The 21482-nt window shown below is 39.4% G+C and overlaps 1 protein-coding gene across 11 annotated transcripts in view; it reads left to right on the top strand.

Annotated features, from left to right (window-relative positions):
- Nucleotides 1-1358: 1358 nt before the first annotated feature.
- The window catches only part of THADA (THADA armadillo repeat containing), a 366352-nt gene continuing 346228 nt past the window's right edge, over nt 1359-21482 (top strand). For 2 of the 11 annotated variants that reach the window (XM_054475159.2, XM_063648771.1), the window contains exons 1-11: nt 1375-1503; nt 4544-4590; nt 5019-5118; nt 5401-5495; nt 6492-6622; nt 10438-10586; nt 10706-10738; nt 10991-11039; nt 15577-15764; nt 18923-19017; nt 20300-20520. In XM_054475159.2, coding sequence (XP_054331134.1) covers nt 5043-5118; nt 5401-5495; nt 6492-6622; nt 10438-10586; nt 10706-10738; nt 10991-11039; nt 15577-15764; nt 18923-19017; nt 20300-20520 — 1037 coding nt within the window. In that variant the 5' untranslated portion in view covers nt 1375-1503; nt 4544-4590; nt 5019-5042. Of the gene's footprint in view, nt 1788-4543; nt 4591-5018; nt 5119-5400; nt 5496-6491; nt 6623-6802; nt 8344-10437; nt 10587-10705; nt 10739-10990; nt 11040-15576; nt 15765-18922; nt 19018-20299; nt 20521-21482 lie in introns of those variants that run through there. The other 9 variants (XM_063648770.1, XM_063648767.1, XM_063648768.1 and 6 more) reach the window with 7 other exon arrangements.

Here is a 21482-nt window from a genome sequence, read left to right on the forward strand (position 1 = left end):
TTCTATGTCCACAGTTTCAAAGTCTACAATGTATTTCTTGGTATCAGTCAGGGTCAAAAATACCAGAAAAAATTATGGTAGAGAACCGTCTGCACACACTCACCAGCTGACATGCACAATATACTTCACAGCAGCAATGTTAGAACAAAAACTGGAAATAATGGACATGTTAAGAGGCAGCAGGATGGATACATAATGAAGTATATTAAACAACGGAAAATTACGGGCCGGGCGCCGGGGCTCACGCCTGTAATCCCAGCTTTGGAAGGCCGAGGCAGGCGGATCACGAGGTCAGGAGTTCAAGACCAGCATGAGCAACATGGTGAAACCCCGTCTCTACTAAAAAATACAAAAATTAGCTGAGCATGGTGGCACGCGCCTGTAATCCCAGCTACTCAGGAGGCTGAGGCAGGAGAATCGCTTGAACCCGGGAGGCAGAGGTTGCAGTGAGCCGAGATCGCGCCACTGCACTCCAGCCTGGGCGAAGAGCACTACAGCCACCTGTAGGTGAATATGAAAAGCAATGCTGAAAGAAGCAAATTGCTGGAGAAAACATACACAATTCCAAAAACTTTAAAATTGAACGAAACAAGATAGTGATACATACATTATGTGGTAAAGCTATAAAGAAAACCAAGGCAAGGTGATATAAAAAATTCAGAAAATAATTATTAAAAATTTAAGTCATTAACGTTTAGGGAACTGAAATGTTTCTATTTTCCAAATAAATACTCCTGATAATAGCATCAGGTCTTTCCTGATCTTGCCCACTGTCGCAGCTCCCAGTGACATCCAGTTATTGTATTTATTTTTCAAGGACTGAATCATCTGACAATTTGTATGTGCTGCGTAATACATGTATCCTCAGTAGGGGATAGCTTTCAAGGCTAGCGCCTGGCGACGCTCTGACAGTAGAGCTCATTATCTATTGAATGAATATATGCGCTTTGGCACACGTTGGTTCAGCACTTCTCATTGTAGTCCGAATTCTTCGCGTGGCTTCCGTTCAGTCGCCGCCCAAACCCCTGCCTGTCTCGCGGGCTCTAAACTCCCTGGACTCGTTCCCGAGTCCCAGACGTAGTTTTCTCCTAGATTCTACACTGGGCCAACAGAGTGGGAGAAAGGTGGAAGGTCTGGATTGGGACAAAAGCGCTTCCCAGGCGTCCAAGCATGTGAAGAGAATGAGGTGCGCGCAAGAAGGCCCGTCAGCCCCAACGCCACGAGGAACGCGCGCCGCTGATGGTACAGTGGCTGACAAACTAAACCCGATTGCTACCGCCCACCCCGGTGACGTCACGGCCTAGTCGAACTCCTGATTGGAGGAGCTGCGTTAGGTCAATTCTCGCGATGACTCCCCTAGGTTACCCCATCTCCCTCCCTTCGCCCTGACCCGGTAGTCGACCGCGGACCGCGTTGCAAGCCTCGGAGACGCCGTAGAAGGAGACCTGCTTCCGGGACTGGACCAGGCGCCTGCGACTCTTCTCAGACGCCGACGGGCACGAGGTTTGGCTCCCAGGTGTCCTGCCTGCCAAACCCGCGGTAGCTCGGCTCGGCCAGTTTTGCTAGGGCTGCCTGGCGAGCCACACCAATTCCCATCTTTTGGTATCGCCAGGATTCGGCGGCTGTGAAACTGATTTCCGGTCGCTAAGGTCTCCATGGAGACAGCACTTTAACCACTTTCTCCCACTGTCATTCCTCGACTCCACGTGGTTCAGAAATCGCCCAGAGAATGTTTGTGGGAGTCAGCCAGGAAGGTGTAGAGTGAAGCAGCGTTCTAAAGGGAAGCAGTAAGTGGGACCTAGGAGGAGTGTGATTTACTGGGCACCTTCTGGCCTTGCGGTAGACGCGGGATTTACCCCCTTGGGGACCCTGGTTCTTCAGGACACACGTTTAGGCATCATTTGAGCAGGCATAATTACCGAGTCTGCTTTTGTGTAGCCCTCAGAATTGCGAGAGCAGATCCGCCTGCAAACTTGCTTACCTTTAACCAGAGAATAGTCTCCCTAGTTAGGTTTCCCAGTCTCTTCTGGCTTTGTACGATGGTCACTTTCTTAGGAAGCGTGCCTCTATTTCTCTAGATCTGACTATCCCTTTACAAATTACTCTGTTGTCGACACTTTCCTAGCTGCGTCCATTTTTGGTTAGGTGGTTGCTCACCTTCTATTACTGTATGGATTTCTTACTTCCCAAACAGACCATAGGTGCTTAAGATGTAGAATGTCACTTAGATATAGAATGGATTTTAGATACCAGATAGTCCACCTTCCTGCCGTTAAAGACATATATCCCTTGTAGAACATCTCTGACAAATGTTTGTTAATTTGTTTATTCGTCAAGTGTTTGTTAAACACCTACTATGTGCCAGGCATTGGTTTAGGAATTGAGACTTGAAACATGAACAAAATAGATTAAAGTTGCTGCCTTCATTCAGTTTGCTACTAGGTGAGACAGACAATGTACAGATGTACAAGTTACGGTAATTTCTGGTAATAGTAAGTGCTATGAAGAAAATTAACGGAAATGGTGTCTACGTGTGTTGTATTGGTGAGATTTTAGATAGAGTGGTCATGGAAAGCTTTTAGAAGGTAATGTTGCAGCAGAAACATGAATGGTGAGAAGGAGTCAGTCTTGCAAAGATGTGGAATGCACATTAAGGGGCAGAGATAATGGGAAGTGTAAAGCCTCTTAGGTGGGAATAAGAGCATCAGGAAGTACAAAGCTCTTGAGATGGTGAAGAGGAGATTAGTTTGAGATGAAGAGTGGAGGAAGGCAGGGCTAGATTATTTAGGGCCTTGAAGGGCAAATTCTCAAGTTTTTATTTATTTATTTATTTATTTGAGACGGAGTTTCGCTCTTGTCGCCCAGGCTGGAGTGCAGTGGCACGATCTCGGCTCACTGCAACCTCTGCCTCCTGGGTTCAAGCGATTCTCCTGCCTCAGCCTCCGGAGTAGCTGGGGTTATAGACGCCCGCCACCACACCCGGCTAATTTTTGTATTTTTAGTTAGTGCAGACGGGGTTTCACCATGTTGGCCAGGCTGGTCTTGAACTCCTGACTTCAGGAGATCCACCCGCCTCGGCCTCCCAAAGTGCTGGGATTACAGGCACGAGCTCCCACTCCCAGCCTCAAGTTTGAATTTTATTCTAAGTGTATTTAGAAACCCTTGGAAAGTTTTAAGGAAGAGAGTAAGTAATTCAATTTGATGAGAGTTTTTTTTTAAAGAGATGGCTTTGATGACTGTAAACAGAATGGGCTCTTTGGAGGTAAGTGTAGAAGTTAGGAGACCAGTTAGGGAGCTGTTTCAGGAGTCCAAGAGAAAATATTCAGTCATCTTCTCTTTGAATATTCCTGGTGTTGGGAAATTTCTTTGTTTAAAAGGTAGCCCAGTCCTTAGTGGGACCATAGAGCTTTTCCTTTATATTGATCTGGAATCTTTTCCTGTAGCTTGTACTGACTTTTACTAATCTAATAGCAAGGCAAGAAGTCTAAGGCTGGGCGCGGTGGTTCATGCCTGTAATCCCAGCACTTTGGGAGGCCGAGGTGGGTGGGTCACGAGGTCAGGAGATCGAGACCATCCTGGCTAACACGGTGAAACCCCATCTCTACTAAAGATACAAAAAATTAGCCGGGCGTGGTGGCAGGCGCCTGTAGTCCCAGCTACTCGGGAGGCTGAGGCAGGAGAATAGCGTGAACCTGGGAGGCGGAGCTTGCAGTGAGTGCAGATCGCGCCACTGCACTCCAGGCTGGGCAACAGAGCAAGGCTCCGTCTCAAAAAAAAAAAAACAAAAAAAAACAACAGTCTGTAGTAGACAGATAAATCTACTCCCTTTTTCTCCACAACAGTCTAGCAGCTGTTTTAAGGCTCTTGTCCTGTTGACTTTTCTCCAGGCCAAACACCTTTGGTTAACTGAGCTGTTCTCTGAAGGAGGAGCTCTCTAGGTCCTTCAGAAATCAGCTCCATTGTTTGTTATGGCTCCTTAAAGTATGGCCGCCGGCGCTGCACCTAATGCTCTACATGTCACCTGGCCTGTTTGGATAAAATCATGCACTCTGATATGGCTGACTTCTGTGGTTTTTGGCAGTCATCTTGGGCTGTTGAGCTGTTTCAAACCACGTTTTGCCTCTCCAGCCTCTCTTTCTGTGTTTTTTTGCCCTAAACTAAATGCAGCCCTTTACATTTATTTCTATTTCATCTTGGTGAATTTCGTATTGCTCATTATTCCAGTTTATTGACCTGTTTTTATTCCTGATTCCATCATTCAACATGTCCTTCCAGATTTATTTTATACATGTACTACATTATAACCTCTAATATTTGCATCATAAATACTGCTAAAAATGCTAACTGCATCAAGAAAAGAGCCCTATGACATTTTCCTAGCAACTTCTTTCCAGATGGCATGGTACTATTAGTGTGTAGTTGTGTAGTCTTTGAGTTGGGTTGTTTAGCCTGTTATGAACCCGTTGATTTGTTAAGTATCAATAAAAGCAAACTCAAGAGAATAGCATTAAAAAAAAAATTTTTTTTTTAAAAATTTTTGCAGAAATCAGGACACGGTGGTACCTCCTGTTAGTCTAATGAGTCACTGAGGTTAGTTTGAAGTATTTTATTTTTGGAAAAACTATCGTAGTTTTTTTTGTGTGTCTGTTCACTAAAAGGAAAGTTTTCTGTATTTTAAAATACAAAGACTGAGTCATAGTAGGTAAAATAACTTCAGTCAGTAATGAACTTGAGCTTAAAACATTTTTCTTCTTCAAATCAGAAATTCTTAGACAGTGATTCTCATTCTGGAGCAGTTTTGCTCCCCAGGGGACACTTCGCAGTGTTTGGAGACATATTTTGGTTGTCAGAACTTGGGAGGGAGGAGGGTGCCACTGGCATCTAGTGGGTAGAGATGGGGATGCATGAAGCATAATGCATAGGATGATACCGTTCAACAAAGAATGAACCCAGCCAAAAATCACAGTGCTGAGGTTGAGAAACCTTACATTAATGCCTTAAAGTCTTCTTTCTTGCAGTGACTACTATTAATTCTATTTAAAATGGGTGTAAAGAAGAAGAAAGAAATGCAAGTTGTTGCGTTGACCATTTGCCATCAGGACCTTGAAACTTTGAAATGTAGGTGACTTCTGGTTTCCCTTATTTAATATATTTTTTTCCAGTTTGCAAGCAGAGTATTTTAATGACTGGGACCTCTAGCATATAATATTCAAATTCTTTATATTTTTCCTTATGTTTTGGATGTAAAACAATTTTCTTAAAATTCTGTCTTCAGACTATGTTCCACCTATTGCCATGGTTTATAATTAAAAAATTTTGTAGAATGCACAACAAAGGCAAAGTTATCTTTAACTTAACTGTTAAATCATTGAAAAAATTTTTTTTGTATATGTTATATAGCTTTTGCTGATGTGGAAGGGAAAAATCTAGCTTCTTTGCTGTTACATTGTGTGCAACTCACGGATGGAGTGTCACAAATCCATTATATTAAACAGGTAAGTCTGAATTGATATTCATGGATGCATCTTTAAGAGTATCATGCTATTTTTGGTCCCTATTTTGGTCCCTAATTATTGCATATCAGTTTATCATTAACAAATAAGTATTTTTTTCTTTTCTGTTTATTGTATATGAGGATATTGTATAATATCCTCGTATGCAAAGCAGCAATAGAAGCCATATTCAGGCTTCTATCATAATTGAACTGTTAAATAGATAAGGTAGAAGATAATGTGCATACCTCTTCTGTGGAGATAAATTTTAAAATATATGAATCTTCAAAACCTTTTAGCAGGCACATTTAAAAATTAATTTAAAATATAAAGATTATACTTATTAGTATTTCAGTATTAGGATTTACCATTTGAGCACACATAGTTTTTTTTGGAAAGCAAGTAAATGTATTACTGGTTTTTTAATAGTGCTACAGCTGTTCTTTACTGTAAGCCATTAACAGGTCTGTGATTCTCTGTGGAGGTGGGTCTGGAGGGTAAAGAGGGAGCTGGGGACATGAGTTTAAAAAGTTAATAAATAGTGAAATAGGTGTTTAGATCAGTATCCTTGACAGTGGAGTATGGAAAACATTTCACATAATTGACACTTTATTTTATTTATTTTTTTGAGACAGGGTCTCACTCTCTTACCCAGGCTGGAGTGCACTGGTTTGAAATTGGCTCAACCACAGCCTCAACCTCCGGGGCTCAAGCAATCCTCCTGCCTCAGCCCCCTGAGTAGCTGGGACTGCAGGCATGTGCCACCATGCTTGGCTAATTTTAGTATTTTTTTGTAGAGACAGGGTTTCACCATGTTGCCTGAGCTTGTCTCGAACTCTCCTGGGCTCAAGCGATCTGCCCACCTCAGCCTCCCAAAGTGTTGGGATTACAGGGGGTGAGCCACTGTGCCCAGCAATTGAGACTTCAAAGAGTATCTGTAACCATGTTACTTTGCTATATTTGATATTATAAAAATTACTTCAATGTTTTGTATTATAGATTGTGCCTCTGCTGGAGAAAGCAGATAAAAATGGCATGTGTGATCCCACTATTCAAAGTTGTTTGGATATCTTAGCAGGCATTTATCTTTCTTTGAGTCTAAAGAATCCCTTGAAGAAAGTATTGGCAAGGTAAGAAAAAAAGGAAGGGAAGTTGGGTGTTATAAATGTTGAATTTGACCAAAAGTAACTGAAGTTCCTTCCTTGGTTTGATAAAACTGAACTGATACAGATCACAAAAAGTTCATTCATATGGTTTGTTCTCTGTTTTCATTGATTAGTTACAACTATTTTTTTTTTTTTTTTTGAGACGGAGTCTAGCTCTGTCGCCCAGGCTGGAGTGCAGTGGTGCGATCTTGGCTCGCTGTCACCTCTGCCTCCCAGGTTCACGCCATTCTCCTGCCTCAGCCACCACGCCCGGCTAATTTTTTGTATTTTTAGTAGAGACGTGGTTTCACCATGTTAGCCAGGATGGTCTTGATCTCCTGACCTCATGATCCACCCTTCTCAGCCTCCCAAAGTGCTGGGATTGCAGGTGTGAGCCACTGTGCCTGGCCTAGTTACAACTTTTTAAAAATATAAAAAGCCTTCTTAGGTCACAGGCTTAATAAACAGGCTGTGGGCTGTAGTTTGCTTACTCCTGCCTCAATCCATTTACATTTATTGGTTATGTTTAAATGTCATCTTGCTGTTTTTTTCTCTTTTTGTCCTATCTGTTCTTGGTTTAAATATATATTTACACAGATAACACAGGAATATAGGCTTGGTATAAAAATTTCAAACTATATAGAAGTATACAAAATAAAAAGTAAGGCTTCCATTTCATTGTTTAGGGCTTATCTTACTTTTCTTAGTAAAGATTGTCACTTACCATTTTGGTATTTATCTTTCTAGACCTTTTCTTTGAGGTCAGCATATGTGTGTTACGTTCTACTTTTTTTATATATCTGTAAACGAGATTATACTTTACACAATGCTCTGTAGCTTGTTTTTTCACTAAAGAACATCTTAGAGATATTTCCATGTCATAAAATCCTAATTGTAGTAAAAGACACATAATATAAAACCTCAGTCTTGACCTTGTTTTTATGAATTCTTTTTTTTTTAATTTTAATTTTTATTTCCATAGGTTTTTGGGGAACAGGTGGTACTTGGTTCCGTGAATAAGTGGTGATTTCTGAGATTTTGGTGCACACATTACCTGGGCAGTGTATACTGTACCCAACAATTTGTAGTCTTTTATTTCTCACCCCCTTCCCACCCTTTCCCCTGAGTCTCCAAAGTCCATTGTATCATTCTTATGGCTTTGCATCCTCATAGATTAGCTCCCACTTAAGAGTGAGAACATATGATGTTTGAGTCTTAACCATTTTTAAGTGTATATAGTTCACTATTGTTAAGTGTATTCACATTGCAGTGCAAGGATCTCTAGAACCTTGTCATCTGCTAAGCTCTGAAACTGTACACATTAAGTAACAACTCTCCATTTCCTGCTCAGCCCTTGGCAGCCACTTTCCATTCATGAATTTGATTACTTTAGATACCTCATATTAGTGTAATATTTGTATTTATATTTTTGTGACTGACTTATTTCACTTAACATAATATCCTTAAGGTTCATCCTTGTTATAGCATATGACAGGATTTTCTTCTCTTATAAGGCTTAATATTCTGTTGTATGCGTATACTGCATTTTGTTCATCCATTCATCTTTCAATGGACATTTGGGTTGCTTCCACTGCTTGGCTGTTGTGAATAATGCTGCTATGAACATGGGTGTGCAAATATCTATTTGAGATCCTGCTTTCAGTTCTTTGGATATATACCCAGAAGTGGGATTGCTGGACCATATGGTAATACTATTTGTAATTTTTTGAGCAACTGTCATACTGTTTTCCATATGCAACATTTTACATTCCCGCCAACAGTCCTTACTTTTTCAGCTATAAATATTCTGTAATATGAATATACCAAAATTTAAATGTACCATATATATGACTTGTATGTATCTATATATGGTACATATTACATGATTTATATTACATGGTATAAAGTAATTTAATCACTTCCCCATTGCAGTGATATTCTTATGTATATAATTATATATGTGTATTTCTCTGAGATAAATTCCAAGAAGTGGAATTTCTGGACCAAAAATTAGGCCTATTGAAATTCTTGGTAGATATTGTTAAACTGTACTCCCCCAGACTACCAATTGAGTTAGAATGCTTGTTTCTTCTTCGTATATTTCCAACATTGAATAGTATCAATCTTTAAATCTTTTAAAATCTAATGAGTGAAAATGCTGTCATTATAATTTGCGTATCCCAGATTACTAGTGTAATTGAACATTTTTTAATGTGTGGAATTTGACTATTTTTTTATTATATATTCTTTGTACATTTTCTTGTTAGAATGTTTTCTTGATTTATAAGACTTCTGTATAGATCATATGCCAAATACATTCCTTTGTTACTTGTCTTTAAACTTTCTCATGGTGTCTTGTCTTTACAAAAATTAAAATTTTATTTTGGTTATCAACTCAGCTAATTTTTGTGTATGTAGATTTCTGAGTTTTATACCTTGCTATATATGCTTTCTGTAATACAAGATTATTTAAAACATTATTTGCAGGCCTTATACTATTTTTTTTTTTTTGCTCAACTTTTATGTCCATCTGGAATTAAGCTTTGAATGTAGTGTGAGGTAGGGATTCAATTTAGTTTTCTTTTTTATATGGGGAACCACTTACCCAAACTGTTGAATCGTCCATCTTTGCCCACATATTTGGAATGCCACCTTATTGTGTTATATGTTCACATATATACATGGGTTTGATTTCTGATTTAGGTCTCTTTGTTCATACACCAACACCACACTTTTATTTACTATAGTTTGATAAAGTGTTTTAATTATATATCAGTGTTAAGTCTTCCCTGTAGTGACTCTTCTTATTCTGAATATTCCCATTTTTGAATTATTTTCTTCCAGAAAAACTTTGAACTGTCCAGTTATATTTAAAACAAAGCCAATCAGTTTTGATGTATATTAATTGAGGCAAAATTGATATGTTTAATTTACTCATTTGATAAATTTTTATTGACTGCCTACTGTGTTTCAGCACTCTTCTAGGAATTGGGGGTAGAATGAATGAAACAGTCCAGAATGGAGGTTACATTCTAAGGGGAAGATAGAAAATAGACAAAATAAATAAGTAACATTTATAGGATATTAGATGGCATGAGTGCTATCTAAAAGCGGGAAGGAAGGAAAGGGGGCATAAAGGATGGGGTGAGGGTTACAATTTAAAATATTATGGTCACTTCATATAGCTTTGCTCAGACATGATAAGGTAATTGAGATTGACCTGAAAGGGATGAGGCAATGATTGTTGGGTATATTTGAAGGAAGAGTATTTTGGATGGAGGAAACAGCAGGAGCAAAGACTGGTATGTCAGAACAGAGCAAGGTCATGTAGCTAGAGCTAAGTGAACAAGGATGAAGATGAGGTCAGGATTGTGATGGATGCCATTTTAAAAATCAAGAAAAGAAAAAAAATAAATAAAGATGAGGTCAGGAGCTAGTGGTAGTGCCAGATTGTGTTGGGAGGACCTTGTAGGTCACTGTAAACACTTCAACTAGTACTTTAACTGAGAAGGATATTGTTGGAGGTTTTAGTAAGAGAAGTGACATGGTGTTTTAACAGTGTCACTCTGCCTACTCTGTTGAGAATAATCTGGGAGATGGGAAGGAAGCAAGGTGGAAGCAGGGAGACCAGATGAGCTGACAAGCCAGGAAATTCCAGTGATGGTAGTGTGAGTTGTAATTTTCTGGCTGTATTTTGAAGGTTTAGTTCAGTATTCCCACATTTGTATGATTCTCTTCCCTCTCCACATATTCTGGGGCTATTAGATTGTCAGATTTTTAATATTTGTTTCTTTTTCTAGCTCACTAAATAGCCTACCTGAATTTTTTCTACCTGAGGCTATACACCATTTTACTTCTCGTCTTCAGGAAGAATTGAATACTACTGACTTATACTCTTACAGGAAAGTTATTGACAATATTTCTTCCTGTATGGAGAACTTTAACTTGGGTAAGGCTGTACTTTTCTAGTCCTTTTTCTGGCTAACCCCTCACATCACATCATAGTTTTTAAATGATATTAATTTTGGTCGTGAAACTCCTTACCAGTGTTCATTTTTTCCTCTACAGGTAGAGCAAGTGTTAATAATCTGCTTAAAAATGGTAAGTCCTATTATTTTATTTTGTTTCATGAGTTGATGGCTTGTACGAGTCATTTTGGAACTGGCTCTTTTAAGTTTCTTGGTGATAGGTAGAGCATTGTAGATAACTCAGGTACATCATGCTCCTTCCTTTTAAATTTTTGTTTCCATATCATGATACCATTTTGGATAACAGTGATATAAAATATTTTATTTTATTGAAATTGAGGTTCACAGTTTTAAATTCTTGTTTGTCATATTCTTTTTGTTTCAGTGCTACATTTTCTGCAGAAGAGTTTAATTGAAATCCTGGAAGAAAATAGGCAAGTGCTATATGTTGGCATTTGTGTGTGCACACTTGCAGTTGTACATTATCTTTGTACAAAGAAAAATTTAAAAGTCTCAGAATGTGATCTTTTCATCCCTTTTCATTAATATTATCACTTTTATATTTTTTTTGAGACGGGGTCTTGCTGTGTCACCCAGGCTGTAGTGCAGTGGTGTGATCATAGCTTGCTGCAGCCTCAACCTCCTGGGCTCAAGTGTTTGTATCACCTCAGCCTCCCACGTAGCTGGGACTACAGGCATGCACTACCACACCGAGCTAGTTTTTTAATATTTTTGGAGACAGAGTCTCACTATGTTGCCCAGGCTGGTCTTAAACTATTGGACTGAAGTAATCTGCTCGCTTTAGCCTGCCAAAGTGTTGAGATTACAGGCGTTAGTCACTATGCCCAGCCCCTTTCTCCATTAATATTAGACCCAATTATTTATATATATTTTTAGAGGTTTGATATTTAATTTTAATAAATTCAAAATTTTTATATTTAAACTTTATTAAAATATTTAAATGAAAAATTAAAAATTTAATAAATTGTTATGAGAATAAGTGAAAGAACTCTTTTCCTCACCTGAGTGTGTTCCTTTTTCATAGCATCCTGTTTTATTTTGTGAGTGAAATATCCTCTGTTACTTCTCTGAGGATATATTCATGATAGTTTTTTTGTTTTTTATCATCTTTACATAGTATCTGTTTCTTCCAAGTTGCTTTTTTCTGTTTGCTGGTTTTGTTCAGTATATTTCTTATTAGAAGCTTTCCTCAGAAGTCTGGTGATCCTTGGCTGGGCAATTATGTATTTCTTTCTTTTTATCTATCTATCTATCTATCTATCTATCTATCTATACCTATATATATAAATTTTTTTTTCTATCTATCTATCTGTCTATATATATATATAAATTTTTTTTTTCTTAGTGACAGGGTCTCATTCTGTTACCCAGGCTTGAGTGCAGTGGCACGATCTTGGCTCACTGCACCTCTACCTCCCTGGGTTCAAGTGATACTCCCACCTCAGTCTCCCAAGAAGCTGGGACTACAGGTGCTCACCACCATGCTTGGCTAATTTTTTTTTTTTTTTTCATTTTTTGTAGGAATGAGGTCTCACTATAATGCCCAGGCTAGTCTTGAACTCATTGGCTCAAGTGATCCTCCCTCCTTGGCTCCCAAAGTGCTAGGATTATAGGCGTGAGCCACTGTGCCCAGCCAGGGTAGTCATGTTTAATAATGGGACACTGAGGATTGATTTGAATGTCTGTGCCTATGAGTGGAGTTGACTGCAGGTTTTATTGTAGGCTAGTCTAGCTGAGCTCTTTCTTGGGGTAACTCTTCCTTGGGGAAACCTAAAGATGTCAGTACGTTTAAATCTTTTTGCTTAGGTACTGGATTTGCCATGGAAGAATCTTCCAAACCATTGTCTTAATATTCTGGTTGCTGAGTGAGGGAAGAAGGCTGAGGTCTCAGTATTTGGCGTGCATTGTGCATGTATTTACCTAATTCTCCTTTTTGTAATATGTTGCTGCCTTATCTGTGTGTGCTATCTTCCTTTCCAAACACCTGTTTTACCTTTTCTAAAGATAAACAAGTTGTCTGCTGGCTCGGAGGTATTCAGTCTTCCTGTCTTCAATCCTATATTTACCTCCACATCAAGGAGTACCTAGTGCCAACAGTTTCTGAGCCATTTGGGACTACAAATGAAATGGCTTCTGGGCTTGTTCCCTGGCTTAGTATCCACTTTTCTTGATTCTGCTGTCAGTTATCACTCATCCATCTGCTTTGCAGCTTCTGAAATACTATTGTTATTGTCTTGTTGCATATTGGTTGCCTTTAAGAATTTATCTTTTTACGTTTTAAATCCCATGGCTGTTGGTTTGAGGAGGTTCTGGGAGAGAGGAGAAATAATACCTGTACATCGTCTTTCACTCAAGGTAGCCTTTTGCCACAGCAGGAGCTCTTTGTCTCTTTTTCTCTTTTTTGGCTCTTCTTTTTATGCTTGTCGTGTAAAGGTGGGTTCTGTCCTTTTTATTTTGTTTGTTTGAACTGCTTAATAATGTCCACTTTGGTGTCAGCCACCACCTATATACTCAGGATTCCCAAATTTATTACTCCAAGTTAGATCTCTTTCCTGAGTGGTAGACTGATGGACATCAGTTGACAGTTGACTTGTGGACATCTCAGCTTGGATGTTTTACAGGTACCTCAAATTCAGTGTGTCCAAAAGAAAGGAAAATTTATTTTTTTAAAAAAGTCTTTTCCTGTAGCCCCAGGTAATCTCTATTCTACTTCCTGTCTTTTTGAATTTGCCTATTCTAGGTGATTCTTATGAATCATGTAGTAGTTGTCCTTTTGTGTCAGGCTTATTTCATTTATTTTTCCCTTTTTTTTTTTTTTTTTTTTTGAGACAAGCTCTGTCTCTGTCACCCAAGCTGGAGTGCAGGATCTTGGCTCACTGCAACCTCTGCCTCCCAAGCCCAAGCAATCCTTCCATCTCAGCCTCTGGAGTAGCTGGGCCCACAGACGTCCGCCACTATGCCCTGTTTTTATATTTTTGGTAGAAATATGGTTTTACCATGTTGCCCTGGCTGGTTTCAAACTCCTAAGCGCAAGCAGTCCCCCTGCCCCAGTCCCCCAAAGTGCTGGGATTACAGGCGTGTTTTCAAGGGTCATCCACTTTCGTAGCATATATCAGAATTTCATTCCTTTTTGTGGCCGAATAATATCCCATTGTATGTGTAGACCACATGTTAATCCATCTATCGATGGACATTTGGTCTGTTTCTACCTTTAGGCCCTTGTGAATAATGCTGCTATAAACATTGATATACAAGTATATCTTTGAGTCTCTGCTTTTAGCTCTTTTGGGTATATACGTAGGAGTGGAATCATAAGATAATTCTATGTTTAACTTTTTGAGGAACTACTAAGTTGTTTTTCCTAACTTTTGCCTTAATGGGATTATTCTGTGTTTTGCTGTGTTGAGAACTAAGAGGGAAGGACAGAAGCTGCGAGAGACCAGTTAGGAGGCTATGGCAATAACCCAAGGGAGAGATGAGAGTGGCTCAGGCCAAGATGTAGCAGTGGAGTTGGTCTGATTCTAGATGTATTTTGAAGGTAGAACCAACAAGATTTTCTTATAGATGAGATGGAGAGGAGAGGTGGCAAGGATGATTACAATGTTTTTGTAGGATAAAGATGCAGTAGGTACAGCAGATTTGGAGTTGAAGATAAGTTCACTCATTTAGAGATATCTGTTAGACATCCAAGTAAAAATATCAGGAAGTTAGATATACCAGAAAGGAATTAGACAGAGAGGTCTGGGTTAGAGATAAAAATTTGGGAATTATCAGCATGTAGATTATAATTTAAAGCTGATGAGCTAAAAGAGATCAGCAAGGGAGAGAATTAGATGAAGAAAAGAAGAGGAATAAAGACTGAGTCCTGGACATTCCTAACATAAAAAGATCCAGGAGAAGAGGATGAATTAGTGAAGGTATCTGAGAAGGAGTGCTGGTGAAGTAGGGGAAAATCTGCGAGAGCCTGGTATTTTAGAAGTCAGGGAGAGGCTGGGCGTGGTTGTTCCCGCCTGTAATCTCAGCAGTTTGGGAGGGCGAGGCAGGCAGATCACTTGAGGTCAGGAGTTCGAGACCAGCCTGGCCAACATGGCAAAACCCCTGTCTCTACTAAATATATAAAAATTAGCCGGGCATGATGGCTTGCTTGTGATCCCAGCTACTTGGGAGGATGAGGCAGGAGAATCGGTTGAACCTGGGAGGTAGAGGTTGCAGTGAGCCCAGATTGCACCACTGCACTCCAGGCTGGGTGACAGAGGGGGAGACTCCGTCTCAAAAAAAAAAAAAAAAAAAAAAAACAGGGAGGGAAAATATATCAACGTTGAGAAAATATATCAACGTTGAGAGAGTGTTCAAGTTTCTAAGTTAGGTCATTTTTTTTTTTTTAAGATGGTGTCTTGCTCTCTCGCCCAGGCTGGAGTGCAGTGGTGCCGTCTTGGCTCACTGCAACCTCCACCTCTGGGGTTCAAGTGATTCTCCTGCCTCAGCCCCCTGAGTAGCTGGGATTACGGGCATGTGCCACCACACCTGGCTAATTTTTGTATTTTTACTAGAGACACGGTTTCGCCATGTTGGCCAAGCTGGTCCCAAACTCCAGACCTCAAATGATCCACCTGCCTCGGCCTCCCGAAGTGCTGGGATTACAAGTGTGAGCCACTTCACCCAGCCTGAGTTCTGTCATTCATTCTTGATTTCTTATCTTTGCCCTAAAAGAAGTGAAGTTAGTTATTGGCTGAGAAAGAGGGACATGTAGATAAGTTAACGGTGTTGAAAGTTTGCAATTAATATCTACATAGTTGGAATGTTTATAGGAATGGAAGAGAGAGGAGTAAATTATCATAATTTAAAACTGATTTTGGGCCTTTGAGGAATGTACTTATTTTGCTGAGAATTAGAAATGTTCACACTTTTGTTTGAATTTCCTTTTGTAATAATGTCTTTTCTTCTTTATAGAAAATGTGCTGGAAATCATATTATTCAAACACAGTTGATGAATGACTTTTTGGTAGGCATTAGGCTTTCAATGATGTTAGTACAGAAAGTACAAGATTTCCAGGGAAATCTTTGGAAGGCTTCCAGTTCTCCCATATGGCAAAATATGTGTGGATTGCTGAGTATTTTTACCAAGATTTTAAGCGATGGTAAGTGTAACAAATTATATACAAATGATATATAATTGACAGTTAAAATTGAGTGCCAATCAGCTTTTCCTAATAGTGTGAAATGTGATACTTAACTGAGATGTGGAATGTGTCCTTACTCAGCCTCTCAAAAATGGAGGGAGGCCCTGGACTACATGGTTGTTTTTTTTTTTTTTCTTTTTGAGACCGAATCTCACTCTGCTGCCCAGGCTGGAGTGTAGTGGCGTGATGTTGATTCACCGCAACCTCCGCATCTTGGGTTTCACATCCCAGGTTCAAGCGATTCTTGTGCCTCAGCTTCCGAGTAGCTGGGATTATAGGAGGGTACCACCACACCTGACAAATTTTTTGTATTTTTAGTAGAGAAAGGGTTTTGCCATGTTGGCCAGGCTGTTCTCGAACTCCTGGCCTCAAGTAACCTTACCGTGGCCTCCCAAAGTGCTGGGATTACAGGTGTGAGCCACTGTGCCCAGCCTGGGTGGCTGAGTTCTATTTCTTGCCTTGGAAGATAGGTTCAAGGGTGATCACTTTTTAATAATTTATTAAGCTGTAAATTTGTTTTCTGTCACTTTTTTGGAATCTGTGGTTTATTATTGTAATAAGATTAACAAAAAAGTGACACCTAACACAAGTATTTATATAAAACATTGAATTATCCTTTCTGTCTTCACCTCCCTTTCTATATGGTAATATATGTATGAATGTAACTTAATTAAAAACATGCTAATGGGATCTCTTTAGAGCTCTTGTTAGTGAAAAGCAATAACTGACTCTGGTTTTGCTAGGCTGATTGGAAAACAGTAGCATCTCATTGTTTGTGTTTTTTGTTCTTTTGGGTTTTTTTTGTCTGAGATGGAGTCTCTCTTTGTTGCCCACACTGGAGTGCAGTGGTGCGATCTTGGCTCACTGCAACCTCTGCCTCCCAGATTCAAGCGATTCTCTTGCCTCAGCCTCCTGAGTAGCTGGGATTACAGGCATGCACCACCACGCCTGGCTGATTTTTTTTTTTTGTATTTTTAGTATAGACGGGCTTTCACCATGTTGGCCAGGCTGGTCTGGAACTCCTGACCTCAGGTGATCTGCCCGCCTAGGCCTCCCAAAGTGGCTCAGGTGTGAGCCACCGCACCCGGCCTCGTTGTGTTTTTAACCCTGGTAACGAAAGTCTTAGCTATGTTTTGTCCAATTAGTATTTCTATTTTTCTTTTTGTCTGGATTCTCAGGTATTAAAAGGAAAGGAAAGTAGTTAAAGTTACTTTTATTAAGACATAACTTACAGAAAACTTTTCAGAGGTTATTTACTTTTTAAAAGAGGACTGTGTTAGTCTAAAAAAAAGATTCTCTAACTGATGAAATGTAGAGAATACATGATTTTAATATGAGGTAGCTTCGGCCAGGTGTGGTGGCTCATGCCTGTAATCCCAGCACTTTGGGAGGCCAAGGCGGGCGGATCACGAGGTCAGGAGATTGAGACCATTCTGGCCAACATGGTGAAATCCCGTCTAAAATACTAAAAAACTAAAATACAAAAAAAAATTAGCCGGGCGTGGTGGCGTGCACCTGTAGTCCCAGCTACTCGGGAGGCTGAGGCAGGGGAATCAGGTGAACCCGGGAGACAGAGGTTGCAGTGAGCCAAGATCGTGCCACTGCACTCCAGCCTGGCAACAGAGCAAGACTCTCTCTCAAAAAAAAAAGAAGTAGCTTTTTTTCCGAAAAGTTGATGGCACCTAATCAGTACTATTCTTTTCCAGCATTTTAAAGCTTCATAATCAGTAAAGTGTTTAGCTGCAAGTAACTGAAAACCAAACCTCCTTTCCCACATAACAAGTTCAGAGGCAGGTCATCCAGAACTGGTATAGGCAGTGTACGACCCACACATTTTCTGCTTTTCTGCTGTGCCATCTTCAGCAGTTTGGCTTTCACTCACGTTTGTTGCCTCGTGGTTGCCATATGACTGCTGTAGCTCCAGATGTGTCTTTATTCAAGGCAGGAAGAAGGAAGGCCAGTTGCATCTTTACTTTTTATCAGGATACTCAAGTGACTGGCTTACATCCAATTGGCCTGAACCCTCTTATATGCCTACCTTTAGTTGCAAAGAAGATTGAAGAAGCAAGTATCCTGCTTTTGGCTGGGCATGTGGCTTCCCCAATCAAAGTCACAGTTTTGTTATCAGTGATGAAGGGCAGAGTGGATATTTAGTATGTAGTTTATGATGTCATAAAGAAGTGTTACTTCTTTCCCCAGGTTGAAAATTCACCATGGTATTAGAGGCTAATAGAGATAAAACAAAAAGAAGACACCAAGTCAAAACTGGTTGCTATGGGTACAGTGTCAGTGCTAGCAAAGTTTGTAATTAGCACTTACGTACATTCTTTATACAAGCCCTGAAATCTCTTTTTGAAAAAGTCTATGTATATACATACATTCTTTATACAAGCCCTGAAATCTCTTTTTGAAAAAGTCTATGTATATGGTGATTGGGATACAGAGGCATTGGTGGAGGGGAGGGGACAGATGGTGTTGCTATTAGGTGTTCTGGGAAGCAATAGTTGGCAAGGAAGAAAGTGTATGTTAGAGGAGAGAGGAAGGAATCACATTTATTGAGTATCTATATGCTGGGCTTAAAAGCCTTTATATTCGGCCGGGTGCAGTGCCTCACGCCTGTAATCCCAACACTTTGGGAGGCCGAGGCAGGCAGATCACAAGGTCAAGAGATCGAGACCATCATGGCCAACATGGTGAAACCCTGTCTCTACTAAAAATACAAAAATTAGCTGGGTGTGGTGGCACATGCCTGTAGTCCCAGCTACTTGGGAGGCTGAGGCAGGAGAATCGCCTGAACCCAGGAGGTAGAGATTGCAGTGAGCCGAGATCACGCTACTACACTCCAGCCTGGCGACAGAGTGAGACTCCTTCTGAAAAGCCTTTATATTCATTATTCATCTAAACCCGACACTGTGTCAGTTAGGAGTTATCCCATTTTACAGAAGAGAAAAGAGAGTCTGTGGGATGTTAAATAACTTAGGTAAGACCTGTTCACCCAGGAAGTGGTCAGACTAGAAATTGTACCCAGGCCTATCTGGCTGCTCAGCATCTGCTCTTTCCACTCTACCAGAATATTCATTATTTAACACAAGCTTCTCTCCTTTTTTGCCACATAGATGATCTATTACAGACTGTACAGAGCACATCTGGATTAGCTGTTATTCTTTTTATTAAGACTATGTTTCACCCATCTGAAAAGATTCCTCATTTGGTAAGTGCACCTCATTTTTAGAATCGTACTTTATTGAGAGTTAGAGTATGTTTAAAAAATATTTTTGGCTTGGTGCAGTGGCTCACATTTATAATCCCAACACTTTGGGAGGCCAGGGCTGGAGGGTCACTTGAGGCCGGGAATTTGAGATTAGCCTGGGGAGTTTAGCTAGACCTTGTCTCTAGAAAAATAAAAAAACTAGCTGGGTATGGTGGTGCACAGCTGTAGTTCCAGCTCTTTGAGAGGTTGAGGTGGGAGGATCGCTTGAGCCTAGGAGTTTAAGGCTGCAGTGAGATAAGATTGCACCAGTCTGGGCAACAGAGTGAGACCTTGTCTCTTAAAAAAAAAAAAAAAAATATTAAAAATAATTTTAAAGAAGTGAATTAAAAGAATTTTTTTTTTGCATTGTCTGGTTCCTTCTGATGACCTTTTTCTCTTATAATAAGAGACAATTCCAAAAATTCAGATAAAGCAACAATAACAAAAAGACAATAACAATCACCTGTAAGTCCATCTCACACAAAGATAATCACTATAAACATTTTTGATGTACATTCTTTTGGTTTCTTTCTAGTGCTGTTTGTTCAGTGTCATCTCTCATTAGTATCTTAAAAGATATTTTTAATGTTAAAATTATGCATATTAATGTATAGATATATACACAGTAATAACTTTTCTGATAAATGTGTTCTTTATTAAGAATAACCCAAATCATGTGCTTTAGACAGGAAGCATGCTAGATAGAGTCAGTTGTTCAGTAAATTTGCTTCTTATAGAAAGTATAATTTGATAATTTAGGCCACAATCCTTGTATTTTTTACTAGTAGATTTCTTTTTTTGCTTGCTATATTGTATGGAAACTTATTTTATCTTTTTACCTGACCTTAGAAAAATATATGTGCAGTATTTTATGAGATCACACAAAGTAATTATCTTTGGATAAGTTGAAGATGTTTATTTCTCAAATCACCTCTGAAAGCATTTGTTTAAAAAAAAAATACATACCAAAAAAAAAGCAGTTGTTAAGCTTATCCACCTGCAGGTGGCGATGTGTTGTGCTCTGCCAGTACATTCCAACCAGCAAAATCATTCTCGTACTTGATGTAATTTTTTTCCTTTAATACTAATACAATAATCATGACATTTGTGGGTATTTTATCTTTGGATTTAGTCATTTTTCCTAGGATTTTTCAGGGGAAAGAGATGTTTGGGTTTGTATTTTGAAATACCTCTGAAAAGTTTTAAAAGCTTTATGTGTATTAGTTCTGCTATATTTTTCCAGATTAGCAGTGTGCTGCTTCGTTCAGTGGACTGCACCAGCGTCCCCGAGTGGTTTATGAGCAGCTGCAGGAGCCTCTGTTGTGGTGACGTCTCTGAGTCAGCTGTCTTATTCCTCTGTCAGGGGACACTTGCCATGTTGGACTGGCAGAATGGGAGCATGGGTCGGAGTGGGGAGGCCCTGCTCGTGGATACTGCACATGTTTTGTTCACATTGAGTTCACAGTGAGTTCTGATGCTATCGTCTCATATTTTGTTTCACTTGTAAGACATTTAAAAGATGCAGTCCAAAAGCTGGAGTGGCTTGTGCCTCTAATCTCAGCTACCCTCCCAGTAGGCTGAGGCAAGAGGATCACATGAGGCCGGGAGTTCAAAACCAGCCTTGGTGACATAGTGAGACCATGTCTGTACAAAACTTTTAAAACTTAGCTGGGTGTGGTGGCATGCGCCTGTAGTCTCAGCTACTTGGGAGGCTGAGGTGGGAAGATTGCTTGAGCCCAGGAGGCCGAGGATGCAGTGAGGTATGATTGTGCCACTGCACTCAAGCCTGGGCGACAGAGTGAGATCCTGTCTCAAAAAAATAAGTAAATAAAATTATTGCTGCTGGTTAGCCTGTAAAGAACAATTCTAAAATTAATTTTTAACATTTTCAATGTTATCATTTTTAAAAACTGTAAACATTTTTATATGTATAGTATTTTAGAATTTATAAAGAACTTCAACATAGGTAATCTAATGTGATCCTCAAATGGCTACTATATAGGATAAGAAATCTAATTTGTTGAATGGGCAAAGGGAGGCTTAGAAAAGTGAATGCTTACCTAAGACCATATTGCTAATAAGAACCTGAAACAGCAATATTAGAAGATCTTCTGACTTCATGGGGCTGTATTTTGTATTTTTGTGGTGTTTTTGCCATAATGGCTGAAAGTGATCATGTATATGAAATGTTGAAACATATATACAGCTTGATAATAATGAACATATGAATAAAGGAGGAAAACTAAAATAATTTTTTATGTATTGGAGCTATAATTAATATATTATGCAATTCATAAATTTAAAGTGTACAATTCAGTTTATTAGTTTATTCACAGAGTTGTACAACCACCAGCATTTCTAAAATTAATTTTTAATATTCTCTGTGCTGTTTTTTCTTTAAAAATTTTTTCCTGAAATTTGTTTTT

This window comes from Pongo pygmaeus, chromosome 12 (assembly GCF_028885625.2).
Source record: "Pongo pygmaeus isolate AG05252 chromosome 12, NHGRI_mPonPyg2-v2.0_pri, whole genome shotgun sequence".
In the NCBI taxonomy this organism is placed as follows: domain Eukaryota; kingdom Metazoa; phylum Chordata; class Mammalia; order Primates; family Hominidae; genus Pongo; species Pongo pygmaeus.